At 49.1% G+C, this 20,437-nt stretch overlaps 2 protein-coding genes across 2 annotated transcripts in view; one reads left to right on the top strand and one right to left on the bottom strand.

The window, feature by feature from the left end:
* Positions 1 to 7,478, bottom strand: part of MAP4K1 (mitogen-activated protein kinase kinase kinase kinase 1) — a 37,640-nt gene extending 30,162 nt beyond the window's left edge. Inside the window, exons 1-8 of the mRNA XM_007534437.3 lie at positions 7,324 to 7,478; positions 7,086 to 7,143; positions 6,852 to 6,942; positions 6,093 to 6,157; positions 2,502 to 2,557; positions 2,364 to 2,411; positions 2,196 to 2,238; positions 2,009 to 2,081 (exon numbers count right to left, since the gene is read on the bottom strand). Of these exons, the coding sequence (XP_007534499.1) occupies positions 2,009 to 2,081; positions 2,196 to 2,238; positions 2,364 to 2,411; positions 2,502 to 2,557; positions 6,093 to 6,157; positions 6,852 to 6,942; positions 7,086 to 7,143; positions 7,324 to 7,422 (533 nt within the window). The 5' untranslated portion in view covers positions 7,423 to 7,478. The remainder of the gene's footprint in view (positions 1 to 2,008; positions 2,082 to 2,195; positions 2,239 to 2,363; positions 2,412 to 2,501; positions 2,558 to 6,092; positions 6,158 to 6,851; positions 6,943 to 7,085; positions 7,144 to 7,323) is intronic.
* Positions 7,479 to 8,851: 1,373 nt separating this feature from the next.
* Positions 8,852 to 20,290, top strand: EIF3K (eukaryotic translation initiation factor 3 subunit K). Its single transcript, XM_060185855.1, has 8 exons — positions 8,852 to 9,009; positions 10,807 to 10,905; positions 12,335 to 12,455; positions 15,290 to 15,364; positions 18,630 to 18,696; positions 18,876 to 18,953; positions 19,755 to 19,880; positions 20,225 to 20,290. Exons 1-8 carry the CDS (start codon positions 8,951 to 8,953, stop codon positions 20,254 to 20,256), a joined length of 657 nt encoding a protein of 218 aa, XP_060041838.1. The 5' UTR covers positions 8,852 to 8,950; the 3' UTR covers positions 20,257 to 20,290.
* Positions 20,291 to 20,437: the final 147 nt, after the last annotated feature.

Here is a 20,437-nt window from a genome sequence, read left to right as displayed (position 1 = left end):
TCAGGACACATACCATGCTGAAAACTGAACTCAGGACCTCATGCTAGAGAGTCCAATGCTTTGCCCATTGTGCCACTTCCTGGACATAAAGGAGTCTTAAAAAGGTGGGGATTCAAGAATAATCTCACACACACACACACACACACACACACACACACACACGCTGCACCACAAACAGAGGCAGAGAGAGAAGATATAGACAAGTTGGAGAGGTGGCTCAGTGGATAAAGCACAGACAAACCTTACTTTAAAAAGAAAGAAGGCAGGAGTGGTAGCATAATGGTTATGCAAACAGACATTTATGTCTGAGGCACCCTGATACCACCACAAGCCAGAGCTGTGCAGTATTTTGTTTAGGGGGTGGGGGGAAAGGAAGGAGAGGCAAATAAAAAGAAAGAAATAGAAAGAGATGGCTGGGTTGGGTGGTGGCTCACTTGGTTGAGTGCACATATTACCGTGTGCAAAGACACAGGTTTGAGCCTCCAGTCCCCACCTGCAGAGGGAAAGCTTTGCGAGTGGTAAAGCAGTGTTGCAGGTGTCTCTTTGTCTCCCCCCCCCCCGCTACCCCCTTCCATCTCGATTTCTGGCTGTCTTTATCTAATAAATAAAGGTAATATGGGAGTCGGGTGGTAGCGCAACGGGTTAAGCGCAAAGGACAGGCATAAGGATCCCAGTTCAAGCCCCCGTTCCCCACCTGCAGGAGAGTCACTTCACAGGTGATGAAACAGGTCTGCATTTGTCTTTCTCTCCCCCTCTCTGTCTTCCCCTCCTCTCTCCATTTCTCGCTGTCCTATCTAACAATGACAAAATCAATAACAACAACAATAATAACTACAATGACAATAAAAAACAGTAAGGGAAACAAAAGGGAATAAATAAATAATTTTTTTTTAAAGATAATATAAAAAAAGAAAGAAAGGGAGTCGGGCTGTAGCGCAGCCGATTAAGTGCATGTGGCACAAAGCGCAAGGACCAGCATAAGGATCCCTGTTCGAGCCCCCGGCTCCCCACCTGCAGGGGAGTCGCTTCACAAGCAGTGAAGCAGGTCTGCAGGTGTCTGTCTTTCTCTCCCCGTCTCTGTCTTCCCCTCCTCTCTCCATTTCTCTGTCCTGTCTAACAATGACCACATCAACAACAACAACAATAATAACTACAACAGCAATGAAAAACAAGGGCAACAAAAGGGAAAATAAATAAATAAATTAATTAATTAATTAATTAATTAAAAAGAAAGGAGAGAGGAGGAAAATCTTTTTTTAAAAAAAGAGAAAGAAAAAACATTAAGAAAAAAGAAAGGGGCTGGGGAGACAGCATAATGGTTATGCAAAAGACTTTCAAGCCTGAGGCTCCAAAGTCCCAGGTTCAGTCCCCAGTACCACTATAAGCCAGAGCTGAGCAGTGCTCTGGTAGCTCTCTCTGTGTATCTTTCTCTCTGTATCCCTCTTTCACTAAAAATAAAAAATATATATTTTTAAAAAATTAAAAAAAAAAAAGAAATAAAGAGATAGTTTCCAGGGAGATCATGTAGCTGGTAGTGTTGGACTCTAAAGCATGAGGGCCTGAGTTCAATTTTCAGCATGCCATGTGCCTTGGCTCTCCTCTTTCTCTCTCTCTCTCTCAAACAAATAAAATAAAAAGAAATAATATAAAATAAAAAATAAAATAGAAAATAAAATAAAAAAGAAAGATAAGCCAGGAACATCAGTCAGTGATAGAGTATGTGCTTTGTATATATGAGGCACTGGGTTCCATCCCCAGCAATAAATAGAAAAAAGAGAGAGATCTGGAAAGACAGAGTTCTGGGTTGATGAGGACAGATGCTGACACAGGGCAGAGGGGCACAGAGAGACTGAGACAATGGGAAGCACAAGTAAGAACCAGAGAGCAGACACAACGACAGAATGCTCAGGAGGGCGAGACAGAGGGAGGCAGAGGCCAGAAAGGAGACCACCTGTGAGAGAAGGGGGAAAAGCCACTCCACCACAGGCCACCCACCAGCACCCCTTACCAGTAGGGTGTCCCGATGAAGGAGAGGCGTCGAGCCAGCGTGGCCCCAATCTGGGCCGAGATGCCAAAGTCAGCTGGAAACAGAGAGAGAAAAACACAGTGACCTTTGGGGGGGGGGGGGTCCCTGCCCCTTGGGGTGTTTAGCTAAACCCCACTTCTCCACTTGCAACACCAGCCGCCACACTCACCCAATCTGACCTCCCCAGCATCGTTGATGAGGATGTTGGCTCCCTGGGAACACAGGGGTGGGGGAGAGATCAGAGGCCATCTGAGCCCTTCCCTCCCTGAGGAGGGACACAGCCTCTGCTCCGTAGGCCCCTCAGGCACCCCAAGGCTCAATACCCCCCTGAGCCCACCTTGATGTCCCGGTGTATCTTCTTCTGTAAGTGCAGATAGGCCAGTCCCTTTGGGGATGGGGTGGGGAGGTGGGATGAGTGGCAGGGAAGCTGGAGCAGGGTCTTGCCCCCACCCCAGGTACCCCAGAACCCCCTCACCTGGAGCACTTCCCGGCAGACATAGCCAATCTGGAGTTCAGACAAGGTGCCAGTCACTGCAAAGGTCACCCAGCAGTTGGGTGGAGAAGTGGCCTGGGAAGCCCTGGCCCCCGCCCACACCCACTGAGCTCAGCTGCTATCTGGGCAGAGGGGAACTGTGGGAGGGGGAGGCGGAGGTGGGACCGTAGGCGAGTTCAGGCCTGGCTAGCCTCCAGGGGGCCAGGTTCTGAGGTCAGCACTGGGGACAGAAGGGATATCTCTGCCTTCTAGGAGAGAACATGCTGGGGGTGTGGGTTGGGGCTGGGGGAAGGAGGCGACTGACAGGAAGCAAGATAAAGTAAAATAGAAGATAAAGAAGTACATGAGATACTAATTAATAGTAGGAAGGAAAATAAAATGCCTCTGGGAAGGTGGGGGTGCGCTAGACTTGTCTAAAGTGAACAAATAGGGATGGGGAGACAGTATAGTGGTGAAAGCAAAAGCCTTTCATGCTTGAGGTGCTGAGGTCCCAGGTCCATCCCCCAGCCCTAGCATAAGCCAGAGCTGAGCAGTGTTATTTATTTTTTTCTGTATCTCTCTCATTAAAATACTAATAAAAAGGGAACAAATACACCATATTTAAAATATTTTTATTTACCTATGAGAGACTAGAGGGTGGGGGTAGATAACATAATGGTTATACAGAGAGACTCTCATGCCTGAGGCTCCAAAGTCCCAGGTTCAATCCCCCGCACCACCATAGACCAGAGCTGAGCAGTGCTCTAGAAAAAAAAAACAAAAAAAGAGAGAGAAAGAAAAGCCAAAGCACATGCGATGCCAGGGATTGAACTCAGAGCCTCGTGCTTTACAGGCCAGTGCTTTACCCACTGTGGCCTCCCAGGCCAGCCCAAGGAGCAGAAAAACTTGGAAAGAAGAAAAGAGAGAGAGAGGGAGATGGGGGGAGAAAGTAAGAGGGACATTCAAGCTCCTGGTCCCCACCTGCAGGGGGAAATCTTCACAAGTGGTAAAGCAGGTGTTTCTTTCTCTCTCCGTCTCTATCTCCCCTTACCTCTCCATGTATCTCTATATCCAATAATAAATAATAAAAATATTGTAAAAAAGAGAATTCTCACTTTCTGCAACCAAAAAGAGGGGGGGGGGAGAGAAAGGGGAAAGAAGAGAAAGCCAGAAGCTGGGGAGAGAGTTTAACTGGTAGACCTGAGGTTCAATTCCCAGTGCTGAATTGTGGTGCTCGGGCTTCTCTCCCCATCTCACGTGAAAAATATAATAGTACCGGAAAAATAGGTCACTTGAATAGTGCACTGCTTTGCTGTGAACATGACCTGGCTTCAAGCCCAGACCCCGCTGCATTGAAAGAAGCTTCGGTGCTGTCTCCTTCAGTCTCTCTGCCTATTTGTCTCTGTGTCTATCTGAAAAAGTCATCCCAAAGTGGTGAAACCCCAGTGATGGCAAAACAAAACAAACAAGCCCAGAACAAATGGCAGAAGGACCTGGGTTCAAGCCCTGGATCCCCATCTGCAGGGGAGAAGTTTCATGTGTGGTGAAGCAGTGCTGCAGGTCGGTCTCTCTCTCTCTCTCTCTCTCTCTCTCTCCCATTCCCACCTCCCCCTTCTCTCTCAATTTCTCTTTGTCTCTATCCAAAATAAGTAAGTACATTAAAAAATATATTTAAAAATTTGAAAAACAAACAAACAAAAAAAAGCAAAGCAAACAATAGCAACAACAATGAAAGAAGGAATAAAGAAAGAAAAGGAGACGGTCTGGGAGATGGCACAGACATTGGACTCTCAAGCATGAGGTCCCAGGTTCAGTTCTTGGCAGCACATGTAGCAGAACACATGTACTAGTTCTTTCTCTCTCTTATCCTATCTATCTCATTAATAAATGAATAGAATCTTAGTTTAAAAAAAAAAGGAAGAAATAAAAGGAGGGGCCAGGTGGTGGTGCACCTGGTTAAGTGCACACACTATAGTGCACAAGGACCCAGGTTCAAGCCCCTGGTCCCCACCTGCAGGGGGAAAGCTTTTAGGGCCTACTAGAAGGCAGCTGTGATAGGCAGATGGAAAGGCACAGAGACAGAGGCAGGAAGACAGAGACAAGAACAGGAACTGAGAGAGAGAGATGATCAAAGACCAAGGAGTAGGAAGATGCAGAATGAGAAAAAGACACAGAGGTAGGAGGAAAAGAGCAGAGAGAGCCAACTGACAGAGGGTGAGGCCAGGTCCGATGGCCTGCTTTAGTGAGATGCTTCCTGCCTGTGGGCCTCAGTTTCCCTCTGAGGACTTCTTAGTGAAGTCCTTCCTATTCTGACCTGCCAGATGTTAGGCTGGAGCAGATCAGGAGATGGCTGAAGACAGAGGTTGGGATCAGACATCAAGCAGTGAGCAGAGAGGCCCATCCCATCCTTACCCATAAACTCCCTGAGAGGGGGCTGGGTGGTAGCACAGCGGGTTAAGCACAGGTGACACAAAGCGCAAGGACCCGTGTAAGGACCCCGGTTCCAGCCCCCGGCTCCCCACCTGAAGGGGAGTTGCTTTGCAGGCAGTGAAACAGATCTGCAAGTGTCTATCTTTATCTCCCCCTCTCTGTCTTTCCCTCCTTTCTCCATTTCTCTCTGTCCTATCCAACACCAATAACAATAATAATAACTACAACAATAAACCAACAAGGGCAACAAAAGGGAATAAATAAATATTTTTTAAAAAACCACTTTAATAAAAAAAAAAAAGAAAACCTCCCTGAGAGTAAAGAACAGGGCCAGACTGGATCCAGGGAGATAGCACAGGCTTTTATGCTGGAGGCTCCAAAGCCCCAGGTTCGATCCCTGGCACTACCATAAGTCACAGTTGAGGAGTGCTTTTGTCTCTGTCTCTCTCTGTCTCATGCTTCTCATGAAAAGTAATAGATAATAATAAAAAGAATTAACCAGAAGGCTGTGAGAGAGATCTGGAAATTAATTAACTCATAAAACAAGTAAAAATAAGTTTACGGGATCAGGCAGTGGTGCACCTGGTTGACTGTATATGCTACTATGTGCAAGGACCCAGGTTCAAGCCCAGCTGTGGTGGGTGGGGAGCGGGGGAGTTTCATGATCTGTGAAGCAGTGCTGTGGTGTCTTTCTTTCTCTCTCTCCCTCTTTGTCTCCTCTTCCCCTCTCAATTTCTCTCTGTCCTAACAAAATTAAAAGCAAAGAAAAACAAACAAAACAAAAAAGAAAATTTAAAAGGTGGATTTTTACTATGAGTCAAAATACAAAAATATTTAAACACATGATCTCTCTCTCTGTCTCTATCTCTCACTTTGTCGAGAAATGCAGACCCACAGGAAGATATAGGGGTGAGGGGAAAGTAGAAGGGATATGAGATGCAGAGAGACTGAGGTTGAACTGCCGGGTTCCTGGAAAAACAGGGCCCAGTATGCTCTCGCTCACAACTGTATCTCCACATCCTCCAGACCAGACCCATGAGGAGAGACTTCCCATGTGCATTGTGGACCAGAAAGATTGTCCCAGTGGACATATATAGAGAGATAAAGAGATGGGCTTTGGGGGAAGAGAGTGTAGATGGGGTGCTTGGACCCCCTTCTTCTCACCTTGGTAGATGTCCTGGAGAGAACCAGCCCCACAGAATTCCATGCAGATCCAGAACTTCTGCAGCCTGTCACAGTTGAGGAGTGGCAACAACAACAGGAATAGATGTAGTGGGAGGGTCCAGGCTCACTGGCTCATCCCAATTTCATTAGGGACTTCACTGTGACATCCTTCTATCTGTCATCTCTCCAGCTCCCCTTACTCGCCAGAGTGAGCCGGCCCCACTGCCATTTTAAAGATGGGGAAGTGGAGCCTCAGAGAGGAAATGTATCTCTAGAGTCAACTGGACTTGAACTTTTGGGTCTTTGGGCTTCTAGTGGAGGCCACCCTTTGCTGTCCCATGCTAAGCCAGGAGACTGGGTTGAGATCTCACAGTTTCTTAGGAAAAGAGGGGTACAGGGTGTCAGGTTCAGCCGGGGATTAAACCTGGGACCTCTCATATGCAAATCCCGCGTGTTACCACTGTGCTAGCTCCCTCAGAACAAAAGATTTGTTTTAAGAGACATTCCAGGTTTCTGGTACCCAGAAGGGATCAGTGATGGGAACCCTAGGTTCAAAGTGAGTGCTCTGGATTGGGGATTAGGTTATGGGGTTCTCAGTCTAATGGGGATTAGATTGGGGGTGGTGGTCTGGGGCTTCAGAGTGGGGACCAAGATAGAGGTGCTTCAGTTATAAATAGGGGTGCCGGGTTGAAGGTCAGGCTGGGGGATTCTGAGTCAGGGTACTGGGCTGGGTTCAGGGGGCAGGTTTGGGCTCTTCACCAGAGATAACTCCCGTGGTAGGCCACGATGTTGGCATGCCGGCAAGTTTTCAAGATGAGAATTTCCTTCTGAAGTGTGGAAACATCATCATCTGTGGGGTGTGGAGGGGAGGACAGAACAAGAAAAGGCCGATGCAGGGACAGCCCTCTGGGGAAGGCTCTTCCAGTGTCCTCCACCCCCATCCCCTGGGAGGCCTGCAGATGTGGGGAAGGTACTCCTGGGTCCCTCCCTCACCAGGTTCCATCTTCACCATCTTCAGTGCCACCAGGTCTCCGGTCACCTTGTCTCGAGCCTTATAAAGGGGAAGTTGGGAATCAGGTGGTCTCCATTGGACTGAGCCCCACACAGCATCCCTGAACCCAAATCAAGAAGTCAAAGAATTGGGACCTCCTTTCCAATTCCCCCTGACTCTTCTTGCTCCCCCCCCAAGATCACTGATTAGAGGGTGTGAGAGAAAGAGGGAGTTCCTCACCTTGAAGACTTCCCCATAGGTGCCTCCACCCAGCCGCTGCAGCAGGTCATAGTGGTCCCGAGGGTCCCTGTTAAAGATGTCGGGGTCCACGAGCTCCATCCCTGAGGGCTGGAGCTGGGCCTGCGCCCAGGGGCCAGCCAGGCCTCAGGGCTCAAATGCTGGCACCTCCCTCCCTCCCTCCCTCCCTCTCTCCCCACAAGACTTGCACCCGCCTTGCCTCCACCGGCTGTGGCCTCCCAGCTCCCCACTCTCGCTTCCTGCCCCAACAGAGCTGAGCAACCGGCTCCACCCCCAGTCCCTTGGGTCCTGAAAGCTTGTTTCGGGACCCAGAGGACCCCTTCCACCTCCAGGGCCCTGGGCCGAAACCAGATGCAAACGATTTGAATTATGATCTGGGGGCGGGTGTGTAATGTGGGTGGATGTGTGGGTGGGTGGGAGGGAGGGGATGCCCTGGCACTCCTCTGCTCCTTGCTGGTGGCAGCTAAAAACCACAATTAAAGTTCTGATAAACGTTTGAGGGTTTGGCCACAAACCGGAGACAGCAGGTCTGCACAGAGATGACCACGTCGTGTACATGTCTGTTGACCTGAGGCATGTAACACGCACATAATGATACCAGCCTCTGCTGATTGAGTTGTACCTGCCAGCATACTGGTGTGCGCATGTGCATGTGTCCAGAACACATACATGTTGCGCGTCTGTGCACTCAGGCCTGACAGAACAGCATCTGTACACACAGGAGGCGCATCAGAGGTATGAGGGGGACCACAAGAGTGGGGTTTGATGGTCACTAGGTATGACTGGGCGGGGTCCAGGAGTCCCTCACCCCAGCCCTTGGGTCGCAGAGTGCAACAGCTTTGTGGACCTCTGCTCTAGGGTGGAGGTGGAAGCAGGTTTATCACTGGGGGCTCATGATCCTGCCACAAAGGGAACATCACAGAGCACCTCCCTCGGAACTTGGCCATGGAGCAAAAGACCTACTTCGAGTAAACCAACCCAGCTTTGATTTTTTTTTTTTTTTGGCCACGCACAACACAACCAATGTGCATGCCCACAGAGACCCATCTTATTATTTGTTAAAAATATTTTATTTATTTAATAGTGAGAAGCATAGGAAGAGAGAGAAAAAAAACAGACATCACTCTGGTAACAAGTGCACCCAGGCTTGAACTCAAGACCTCAGGCTTGAGAATCCGATGCTTTATCCACTACGCCACCTCCCGGATGACAGAGGCCCTTATTATTCATGGCCAGAGAATTTGGGTGCACATCCTGGAAGCTAGAACTGTGTCCCCAAGGCCCAGGAAAAGCTTAACCCCACCTCCTCGCTGGGAGGAAGCGCCTGCGCATTGGACCTAAGTGGGCTTTTCCTCGTGCTCTTTCCAGCCCGGGTGGGGCGAGTGCGCATGTGAAAAGTTCAGGGCCCAGATCACGTGGTAGTCGGAAAGTGCGGCTGTCGCCGCGAGAGCCTTTCTCTGCTGTTCCAGGAGGTTAGGGCAAAAAAAAAGAAAGAAAAAAGAAAAAGTGACGTAATTCCGTTTCCGGCAGCTCTTCCTCTTCCGGTCCTCCGGGCGCCCCACCGCCTGTGTATTCTACTCCTGCTCCAGCGAGGGACGGGGCAGTCGTCATGGCCGTGTTCGAGCAGATGAGAGCGAACGTGGGCAAACTGCTCAAGGGTATCGACAGGTCTGAGTCCGGGGGGAAGGGCGCCCCTGGCCGAGCGGGGTGGGGCAGAGGACTGTCCCGAGACTCCGGGGTGTGCAGGATCCCGGCGTGGTTCCGGGAGCGGAGGGACTAGAGGAAGCAACACTGCAGAGACCTGGATCCGGGAGCCAGATCTGTCCACAACCCAGTGCCATTTGTAATTCCTTTCAAATTTGCTTTTGACCAGAACACTGCTCAGTTCTGCCTTATGGTCTTGCCCACCCCCACCCCGGGCATTGAACCTGGGACCTCAGAGCCTCAGCCTGAAAGTCTCGGATAAGCACTATTCTACCCCGCCCCAGCCCACCTCCTCAGATTTTTTAGGGCTTTTTCTCTTTGCTCTTCAGCGGCCCTTCTCTGTCCTCCAGTTTCCTTTTTCTGCTTCTTAGCCACTTACTGTTGTTTCTCAGCGCCGTTCATTTTAGTTTTTTGTTGTTGTTGAGTCTTATGCATTATCTACTTATTAGAATCAACATCACTCTGGCACATGTGATGCCAGGGATCCAGCTCTTGGCCTCACGCTGGAGAGTCAACACTGAGTCTCACTCCCTGGCCGCTCAGTTTGCCTGTCTCCCCACATGTCAGTTGCTAAAACCAGCTGACAGTGCTAGGGATCCCTGGAGGTCGCCACAGAAGCCTCAATGCATATTTTTCTTTAGAAATTTCCGGTTCAGAGTCAGGAAAAACAGCTACCACAAAAAAATACTGTAGACAGTGATAACTGGAAGTGGTGTGGGCTGGAATGGGAGCAGCTAGGTAGAAGATGATGGAAGCACTGGGTGACAAAAGATGTTTAAGCTACTTGACCGATGGGGTGAGCTGAAATGACCATTGTGGGTTTAGCTTAAGTCTGGAACATGAGTAAGTTATATTAGAAGTTGTAGAGGAGACATAGCTCATCAAAAAAAAATTTTTTTTTTTTTTTTTTGCCTCCAGTGTTATCACTGGGGCCCAGTGCTTGCACTGTGAATTCACTGTTTCTGTGGCCATTTATTTTGATTTTTTGGATAGAACGAAGAGAAATTGAGAGATGGAAGATACAGAGGGAGAGAGAAATACAGACACCTGCAGACCTGCTTCATCACTTACGAAGTGTCTTCCCTGCAGGTGTGGAGCTGGAGGCTCGAACTGGGATCCTTGTTTGGTCCTTGCACTTTATACTATGTGCCCTTAACCCAATGCGCCACCTCCTGGCCCCCTCAACAAAACTTTTTACTGCTTTGAACCCCTAGCATCCCATGTGCTAGAGTGGTGGGTGCTCTAACCTATCTCTTTCTTTCTCAGTGTATCAAATTTGAAATAGAAATAAATTTCTATTTTTATGCACTGAGACTTGGTTAGAGCAAGGTGTGTGCTAGATTTATCTATTTACCTTTTTATTAAAAGAAGGCATATATTAATGAGAGGGCACCAGACCATCACCCTAGCACATGTAACATTAGGGGTTGAACTCTATAAAGTCATGCTTCAGAGTTCAACACCTTATCCATTGTTCTCAGGCCGCTATTTGTTTTCTTTTAAGGGTTTAATTACTAAATGAGAGAGAAAGACCTCAACCAGACCACTGTTTCAGCTTATGCAGTGCTGAGTATCAAACGCAGGACTTGACAAATGCAAAGTCCTTTATTCTTACCACCTGAACCACTTCTCTGAACTTCATGTGCAGATTTAGATGGAAGATAGGGAGGGAGCGCAGGTTACAGTGGTCCTCTGGTCCCATGAAGTGACTGATCTCAATTCCTATTTCCTCTCCACTCATTCAAATGAATTCTTTTCTAGGTACAATCCAGAGAACCTGGCCACCCTGGAGCGCTATGTGGAGACGCAGGCCAAGGAGAATGCCTATGACCTGGAAGCCAATCTGGCTGTCCTGAAGCTGTGAGCGTCTGTCCCACCCCACCCCCCACCTTTACCCCTGCTGGGTGCCACTGTCAACACTAGGTGCCAGCTAAGTGTAGCCTGCTGGCTGTGTCTTCTCTTGGTGTGCAAGCCATGGAGGTTGGTCGAGACAGGGAGGAAAGGCTCATTACCTACCACTATAGACTAGTGACCAAAAACCAACACATAACTTACCCAGGAATTATAAAACAGCTTCCCTTGTGGTTGGCAGCCATGTTGCAGAACTAAGTGTTGCTAATACCCTGAATGTTTTACTGCAGAGACTTTGGGCCACCCACCTTCACACCCTAGCAACCACTGTCATGCCAGGCTTTGCATGCATTGACCACACTTGTGCTTCCTGACTAACTGAGCTCAAGTTTGCCTACTTTGAAGTTGACACAAACATAATCACACAGCATGGGACCTTCTGAGCCTTCTGAGCTTGGTGAAATGCATCTGTTTTTGTGTGCTTGTGGTTTGTGGCCATAGCTGTGTGGTATGCTGTGTGTGCTCTGATGGTGTGTTCTCTTGATGGACACTTGAGGTCTTTCCCCCTAGCTGTTTGACACATGACAGCTGTGCAGTGTTTTGTTTTGTTTCGTTTCTGGGGCCTTGAGCCTTCCACTGCCCCTGACAGACTTTTTTCCTTTCAGAGAGGAGAGACACTACAGCACTGCTCTATTGTTCAGGGAGCATCCCTCTGTTGTCATAGCTAGTGCTCCCGTATGGTTCCTGGGACCCAAGCCTGGGTCCTTGTGTGTGGTGAGGTGTCTGCTCTACTGCATGAGTTAGCTTCCTGTTCCGGGTTGCTTTTTTAATCAGTTTTTATGACTAAAGGAGTGGCTCAGTCAGCAGAGCATGTGTGTCACAAGTATTCTGGAACAAGATTTATAAATCTTTTTAATTTATTTATTATTAGATAGAGACTAATAGGGTAGGGGAGAGAAAATGGGAGAGAGGTACCTACAATCTTGCTTCACCACTCACGAAGCTGCAGGTGGAGGACCAGGGGCTTGAACCTGGATCCTTGTGCACTGTAATCTGTGTGCTTGACCAGGTCTGCCAGCACTTGGCCCTTAGATTTATAAATCACTTTAAAAATATTTATTTGTGGGGGCCGGGTGGTAGTGCAGCGGGTTAAGCACACATGGTGCAAAGTGCAGAGACTGGCATAAGGAGATGCCCCTGTTATAAATGTTTGTTTATTTTAACGAGAGAGAGAGAGAGAGAGAGAGAGAGAGAGAGAGAGAGAGAGAAAGCACAAGATTAAGGAAGAGACCAGACCACTGCTCAGCGCTGGCTTGTGGAGGTGCTGGGGATTGAACCTGGGACTTCAAAGCTTTAGGCTTGAAAGTCTTTTGCAGAGCCATTGTGCTGTCTCCCCAGCCCACTATGCCCATGTTACTAAGCCTCTTCTCCCTGGCAGGTACCAGTTCAACCCAGCCTTCTTTCAGACCACAGTTACTGCCCAGATCTTGCTGAAGGCGCTCACCAACCTGCCCCACACCGACTTCACGCTGTGCAAGTGCATGATCGACCAGGCACATGTATCCTTTCAGCCCCCTGACCTCACCTGAACTATGGGGCAGGGGCAGGGGCAGGGGGCACAGGCAGGGACAAAGTGTTCTGCTCAGTCAGCCACAGCACAGCCCTGCTCCCTGGTGGGTGGGCCTGTGACACTGGTGGCTGAGACAGACAGGTCCCCCACCAGTCACTGCCTGGAAGTCTAGACAGAAGTCCTGCTGGAGGGAGAAACATCTGAAAAGACAAAGACAAGGAGTTGGACAGAGTGAAGAGGTGGGGTGATCCAGGCAGAGGGAGCCATGTGTAGGGAAGACTGGGAGGAAAGGAGAGCTCTTCACCCTCTCACCAACTTTTTTTTTTAAATAAATTATTTTATTTTATTTTTTTACCAGAGCACTGTTTAGCTCTGGCTTACGGTGGTGTGGGGGATTGAACCTGGGACTTTGGAGCCTCAGACATGAGAGTCTATTGCATAACCATTACGCTATTTATTTATAATGTATTTATTTATTTATTTATTTTTTAACATGCATAACATTCCCCAGATTCCCATTTAACAATACAACCCCCACTATTTCATTCATCATTTTTCATGGACCTGTATTCTCCCCACTCACCCACCCACCCCAGAGTCTTTTACTTTGGTGTAATATTCCAATTCCATTTCAGGGTCGACTTGTGTTTTCTTTTCTAATCTTGTTTTTCAACTTCGGCCTGAGAGTGAGATCATCCCGTATTCATCCTTCTGTTTCTGACTTATTTCACTTAACATGAATTTTTCAAGGTCCATCCAAGATCGGCTGAAAACGGTGAAGTCACCATTTTTTACAGCTGAGTAGTATTCCATTGTGTATATATACCACAACTTGTATTTATTGATTGATTGATTATTGGATAGATACAGAGAAATTGAGAGAGACGGGGGAGACAGAGAGGGAGAGAGACAGAGACACCTACAGCTCTGCTTCACCGCTCGTGAAACTTTCTCTCTGCAAGTGGGGGTCGGGTTTGAACCTGGGTCCTTGCACACTGTAATGTGTGCGCTTAGCCAAATGTGCCACTGCCTGGCCCCCTCACCAACTTTTAAGGTGTTGTGCTAGGCACAAATTGAACTTGTGGCCTCACACATTAGAGACTTGTGCTCTGAATTCTCTGGGCTTCAATGCTGTCTTTTATGTCTATGACCAGGTAGAAGTTCAGCATTGTCACCAGATTTCAAAGTGGAGTTGGGTCAGACTGAAGAAGGATAGTGAGAGGCCTTACAGGCTTTGAAGTTACAGAGCAATATGAGTAGATTGTAAATCAATCAGTCTATTTATGAATGAGAGCGGGAATCAGAGCTTCACTCTGGTACATATGATACTGGGACTCAGACTCAGGACCTCATGTGTAAAAGTCCAACGCTTTCTTTGGTGAGCCACCTTTCAGGCCACAACATGGGTAGATTTATGTGTTAGAAAGATTGCCGTGGTGGTCCTGGAGGTGGTGCAGTGGATAAAGCACTGACTTTCAAGCATGAGGTCCTGAGTTTACTCGCTGGCAGCACATGTACCGGAGTGATGTCTGGTTCTTTATCTCATCTTATCTTTCTCATGAATAAATAAAAAACTTAAAAAAACTAGAAAGATTACCCTGAAGGTTTTTTTTTTTTTTTTTTGCCAGAGCACTGCTCAGCTCTGGCTTATGGTAGTATAGGGGGTTGAACCTGGGACTTTGGAGCCTCAGACATGGGAATCTCTTTTGCATAACTATTATGCTATCTACCCCTGCCTGCCCTGAATGTTTCTAGCTAAGTAGGGATGACTAGGCAAGAGACATGGGTTGAGGGGTGGTATAATGATGATTATATGATGATCATATATTGCTGCCTTCGATCTCCATTCCCCATCATCTTGGATTTATTTATTGGATAGAGACAGCCAGAAGTTGGGGGGGTCGGGCGGTAGCGCAGCGGGATAAGCACACGTGGTGCAAAGCGCAAGGACCAGCGTAAGGATCCCGGTTCGAGCCCCCTGCTCCCCACCTGCAGGGGCGTTGCTTCACAAGTGGTGAAGCAGGTCTGCAGGTGTCTTATCTTTCTCTCCCCCTCTCTATCTTCCCCTCCTCTCTCCATTTCTCTCTGTCCTATCCAACAACGAACGACATCAACAATAACAATAATAACCACAATGAGGCTACAACAACAAGGATAACAGAAGGGAAAAAATGGCCTTCAGGAGCAGTGGATTCATGGTGCAGGCACTAAGCCCAGCAGTAACCCTGGAGGCAAAAAAAAAAAAAAAGAAAAGAAATTGAGAGGGAAGGGGGGGGGAGGTAGAGAGGCAGAGACAGCTGCAGCACTGCTTTACCACTCGCAAAGCTTTCCCTCTGCAGGTGGGGACCGGGGGCTCGAATCTGGGTCCTTTTACACTGCTACATGTGCGCTCAACCAGGTCCACCACCACCCAGCTCCCTCTCATGCTCAGCTTTTTGTACTAGTTTCAGCGTCCATTCTGTAGGAACAGATGAGTGTCTGACGAATTTGCTGATTGAATTGTCTCCCTCAGTGGACAGCCAGGTGGTTTCTCATCTTTACTCTTATAAGTTGGGTTGCAACAAACATTTCCTCCCATGTGTGTTGCTGCTAAAATAAGATGGCTTTGTTTTCTGGTCTCCTTCCTCCCATGTGTGTTGCTGCTAAAATAAGATGGCTTTGTTTTCTGGTCTCCTTCCTGAGCTGAACCTGGGGGTAAAAGGGGTAGACAAAAGGTGTGTGTATGTGTGTGTGTGTGGGGGGGGGGGGGAGTAAGACTCAGCAGCCAGTCAGCCACCACCTCAGACATCCAGACTTTTCCCCCTTAACATTTCCTCCTCTCAGCAAGAAGAACGGCCGATCCGACAGATTTTGTACCTGGGAGACCTGCTGGAGACTTGCCACTTCCAGGCCTTCTGGGTAATGTCCCTGGGGTGCACGGGGAGGTGGGTGGCCAGGCCAGGCAGAGGCAGCTCCTGAAAGCACCAGTGTGCACTCTGATTGATGGGCACCTGTGGGACAGTGGGCCCTGTGCTCAGTGCTTTGATCTCCGGCATCATCTCCACACAAAGTCAGCACTTCCGGCTCCTCCCCACGTCCACTAGGCTCAGATTGACCCTCCCCAGCCCTCTCCTGGGCCCTCTAGTCAGACATAAGCAAAAGCCTCCATCTGTGTCTCCCCTTGACACCCTTGCTTACTCTGATGGGAGCCACCCTTCTTCTGTAGCTTCCAATGGCTAGAGTGTCTCCTTGCCCCTCACTACTCCTCCAGCTGTCTCTTTCAAAACTCCTGTCCCTCTCATATTATTTATTTTTATCTTGAATAGAGATAAATGAAAGGCAGGGGGGCTAGAGAGAGAGAAAGACATTTGCAGCACTACCTCACCACTTTACTTAGGAAGCTTCCCTCTCTCTTTCTTTCTTTTTTAAATTTATTGGATAGAGATAACCAGAAATCAAGAGGGTAGGGGGAGATAGGGAGAGAGACTTGAGTGACACCTGCAGTACTGCTTCACTACTCGCAAAGCTTTCCCTCCGCAGGTGGGGCTTGAACCAGGGTCTTTGTGCATTGTAACATGTGCTCAATCAGGTGTGCCACCACCAGGCCCCAGGCTTTTCCCTCCGGCTGGTGGGTGCCAGGGACTTGAACCTGGGTCTTTGGGCATTGTAATGTGCACATTATTAGTTGTACCACCACCTGGCCCTCACTCCATGGGAAAACAAGTAGCCAAAGCAGAACTTGTCCTTCCCTTGACCATGACTTCAGTGTGACCTCACACTTCTTTTGTGAGTCAGTGAACCTCCCCCTACCCTCCGTATATTTAAAAAAATATATTATCTTTATTTGATAAGAGACAGTCAGAAATCAAGAGGAAGGGGGTTATAGAGAGGGAAAGAGACAGACATCTGTTGCTGAGGAATTATTCTGATGCAGTCTCCGCCCCCAGGTTTTACTACGCCCCGCGAAATCCTAGCAGTGCCCCCTTCAACCAATCCTGGCCCTACACGTCACCCCTTGGTTGTCGCCCAATAAAAAGCCCCCTCACCCCCCCCCCCCCCTCTGGGCTCTCAGCTCTCCCTCTCTGAGGTCTCGCTCCCTGCTCTCCCCCCCGTGGTCAGGTAGTGGGGACGGCCATTGCCGGCTGGCCCCACGTGGTCTGAACCAAACCCCCCCCCATCCTATAATAAAGATTTGTGTACCCCTTTGCTCTGGACATCCGCTCTCTTCTCCGCGGTGCAGCCCGACACCAGACCACCACAACAGACACCTGCAGCACTGCTTCACCATTTGTGAGGCTTTCCCCCTGCAGGTGAAGACCAGGGGCTTGAACCTGGGTCCTTAGACACGTAACATGTGTGCCCAACCAGGTGGGCCACCACACAGGCCCCCCCCCCTCTTTTTTTTAACCAAAGCAGCGTTCAGCTCTGGCTTCTGTTGGTGCCAGGGATTGAATTAGGGATGTCAGGTGCCTCAGGCATGAAAGTCTGATGTGCTGCTGAGAATGCTGTCTCCTTGGTTTTATTTATTTATTTATTGCCTCCAGGGTTATTGCCAGAGCTCGGTGCTACCACGAATCCACTGCTCCTGGAGACCATTTCCCCTCCCCCCCCTTTTTGTTACCCTGTTTTTTTTTTTTTTTTTACTATTGTTGTGGTTATTATTATCGTTGTTATTGATGTAATAGGACAGAGAGAAATGGAGAGAGGAGGGGAAGACAGAGAGGGAGAGAAAGATAGACACCTGCAGACCTGCTTCACCACCTGTGAAGCGACTCCCCTGCAGGTGGGGTGCCAGGGGCTTGAACCGAGATCCTTACGCCAGTCCTTACACCACGTGCACTTAACCTGCTGTGCTACCACCCAACCCCCTATTTAATTTTTTTTTTTTTTTACCAGAGCATTCCACAGCTCTGGCATGTGGTGGTACCCAGGGGGTTGAACTTGTGACTTTAGAGTTTTGGGTATGCAAGTCTTTTTTGTGGGGGGGGGCAAGTTATTTTTTAACTGCCACCTGGGTTATTGGTACCTGCACTTCAAATCCACTGCTCCCAGTGGACATCCTCCTCTTTTTTTTTATATTTAATTTATTTTTCCTTTTGTTGCTCTTGTTTTTTTTTTTTTTTTACTGTGTTGTAGTTATTGTTGCTGTTATTTATGTCGTTGTTAGATAGGACAGAGAGAAATGGAGAGAGGAGGGAAAGACAGAGGGGGAGAGAAAGATAGACACCTACAGACCTGCTTCACCACCTGTGAAGCGACTCCCCTGCAGGTGGGGAGCCAGGGGCTTGAACTAGGATCCTTACGCCGGTCCTCGCGCTTTGCTCCACATGCGCTTAACCTGCTTTGCTACCGCCCTACTCCCCTCCTCCTTTTTTAAAAAATCATTTTATTGGATAGGACAGAGAGAAATTAGGGGAGAGAGAAAGTTAGAGACCAGCAGACCTGCTTTGCCTCAGGATGCTCCTCTCTGCAAGTGGGGTGTGGGGGCTAAAACCCAGATCCTTGTGTGCATTCAACTGGGTATGCCACTGTCAACTCACCTCTCCCCTTTCTGTTTTTTAATTTTGTTTATGTCTATTTTATTGGATAGAGACCAAGAAATTGACTGGGAAAGGGGAGGTAGAAAAAGAGAAAGAGATACTTGGAGCACTGCTTCACCCCTGCAGGTGGGGCCAAGGGGCTTGAACCCAAGTATTGACACATGGTAATATGCACTCAACTGGGTGTACCACCTGCCCTCATCCCTCATGCAAGTCTTTTGTGTAACCTTTTAGCTATCTCCTCTGGTCTCATGACTCTTGGTCCTAATACAGAAGATACCATGTCCCACCCACCCCCCGCCCACCCCTCCAAGCCCTCTGGTTCTGGTGGGCTGGGCTTGCTGTTGGTCTCCCCACTCCTAGGACAGGTTGCGTGTTCTTGGTCTTTCATGTGAACCCCTTCATACCAGGCTTCTGAGACCCTCCCTCTGTGCCTGGTCCCTAGCAGGCACAAGCACACAGGAGACTGTGCTGTCAGGGCTGTAGTGACTTCAAGCAGGAGGTCCAGGCCGTTCTCAGGCCCGGTGTCCCTACCCCGCCAGCTGCCTCTCAGAGGAGTGGTCATGCCTTGCTCCCCAAATCCTCTTATTGCTTGGTTTCCAGCCCTCTTTCCACTTCACTGAACCTTGTTCTTGCCCTTACAGCAAGCTTTGGATGAAAACATGGACCTCTTGGAAGGTATAACTGGCTTTGAGGACTCTGTCCGGAAATGTAAGTCCTCTCTGCGCCTGGGCTCCCTAGCCGTGTGTGTGTGTGTGTGTGTGTGTGTGTGTGTGTGTGTGTGTGTGTGTGTGTGTGTGTGTCTGTGTGTGTGTGTAAGAAAGGGGGGGGGCGCAGTGGTCAGTGGTGGGGGAGTGACTCTGCACCCTCTTTGTCCCTCACTCCCACAGTCATCTGCCACGTCGTGGGCATCACTTACCAGCATATTGATCGCTGGCTGCTGGCCGAGATGCTTGGGGATCTGACAGGTAAGGCCCTCTGTGGGGCCCCTGATCCAGGTTGGGGGCTTGCGTGGTAAGGGCATTGAACTTCACCCAGCTTCTCTGGGAGACCTGTCCCTGACTTACTGGAGATTAGTATAAAATGCTGGTAAAATAATTGGGCTGTTGGAAAAGCCATGACACATTTATATGGAAAAACAGAAAAACATGTCGTGACTTTCCAGACACTCCAGTAGTTCACTTTGATAGTGTGATGCTTTGTGCCTAAGCTGGTTTTGAGGCTGACCCACACCAGTTGGGGGCCAGGTGGTGGTGCACCTGGTTGAGCACACGTTAAAATGCACAAGGATGGGGCTGGGTGCTGGCACACTGGGTTTCAAGCGCACCTAGCACAAAGCACAAGGACCAGTGTAAAGGATCCCAGTTTGAGCTCCTGGTTCCCCACCTGCAGGGGGGTCACTTCGCAGGTAGTGAAGCAGATCTGCAGGTGTCTATCTTTCTTTCTCCTCTTTCTTCCCCTCCTCTCTCCATTTCTCTCTGTCTTATCCAATAACAACAACAAAGAAAGATGGAAAAAATGGCTGCTGGGAGCAGTGGATTTGTAGTGTAGGCACCGATCCCCAGTGATAACCCTGGAGGCAAAAAAAAAACAACAACAAACATGCACAAGGACCTCGACAATGCATAGGGTCTGTCTGTAAGGAGACAGACTCCCTGTTGCCACTGTCCAAGCCTTAGGTGCCAGTGACTTTCTGGAGCCTTGGCCTGTGACTAGGGCCTCTTGGTGTTGTGAGATTGAGTGATTCCACCTTCTGGTGTCATCCGCAGACAACCAGCTGAAGGTGTGGATGAGCAAGTATGGCTGGAGTGCTGACGAGTCCGGCCAGATCTTCATTTGCAGTCAGGAAGAGAGCATCAAGCCCAAGAACATTGTGGAGAAGATTGACTTCGACAGTGAGTGATGACATGGGGGCTGCTGGGGGCTGAGAGTCTCCCTCCAGGCCAGGGTGGGGGTCCCCAGAGGACTCAAGCAGATGAATCCTGGGTCACGACCAAGGATATTTGCATTGGTCACACTCTTTTTTGCCCGTGGTCCCAGGACATCCTACCAGGGAGGAAATTGGGAGGAGGGGATGGCAGCGGGCCATATGTCCTTCCTAGGACTTCTGGGAGTTGACCTTTTGGAAATCAGTTCCAGAAGGAGCTTGTGGTATGCCTGCGGGGCCTGTGTGGTTGGTAGCTGGACGTTCAGTCCTGTTACTCCCCCATGGACCTTGCCTCCCATCTCTTCCCAACAGGTGTATCCAGCATCATGGCTTCCTCCCAGTGACTTTGCTGGTGTTTAATAAAGATTTGTTAACTTAGCCCTGCTGTCACCTCACTGGCTTCCTGTCTCTACCCTGTGGCCACTAGAGGGAGCCCTGGAGTAAGGCTTCTCTCTACATGGCCCTGTGCTGCAGGCAGCTTCCTCTCCCCTCCTTAGATCTCCCTCACCCTGCCCTGCTCCAGCA

This window comes from Erinaceus europaeus, chromosome 2, assembly GCF_950295315.1.
Source record: "Erinaceus europaeus chromosome 2, mEriEur2.1, whole genome shotgun sequence".
Lineage (NCBI taxonomy): Eukaryota > Metazoa > Chordata > Mammalia > Eulipotyphla > Erinaceidae > Erinaceus > Erinaceus europaeus.
This window is presented reverse-complemented; position numbering and strand designations above follow the sequence as displayed.

Bases quoted from the DNA above. Each gene is read 5' to 3' on its own strand.
- EIF3K (XM_060185855.1), top strand. From the start codon at position 8,951: ATGGCCGTGTTCGAGCAGATGAGAGCGAACGTGGGCAAACTGCTCAAG. The intron at 9,010-10,806 runs GTCTGAGTCCGG...ATTCTTTTCTAG, and splicing joins CTGCTCAAGGGTATCGACAG to GTACAATCCAGAGAACCTGG. The intron at 15,365-18,629 runs GTAATGTCCCTG...TTGCCCTTACAG, and splicing joins GCCACTTCCAGGCCTTCTGG to CAAGCTTTGGATGAAAACAT.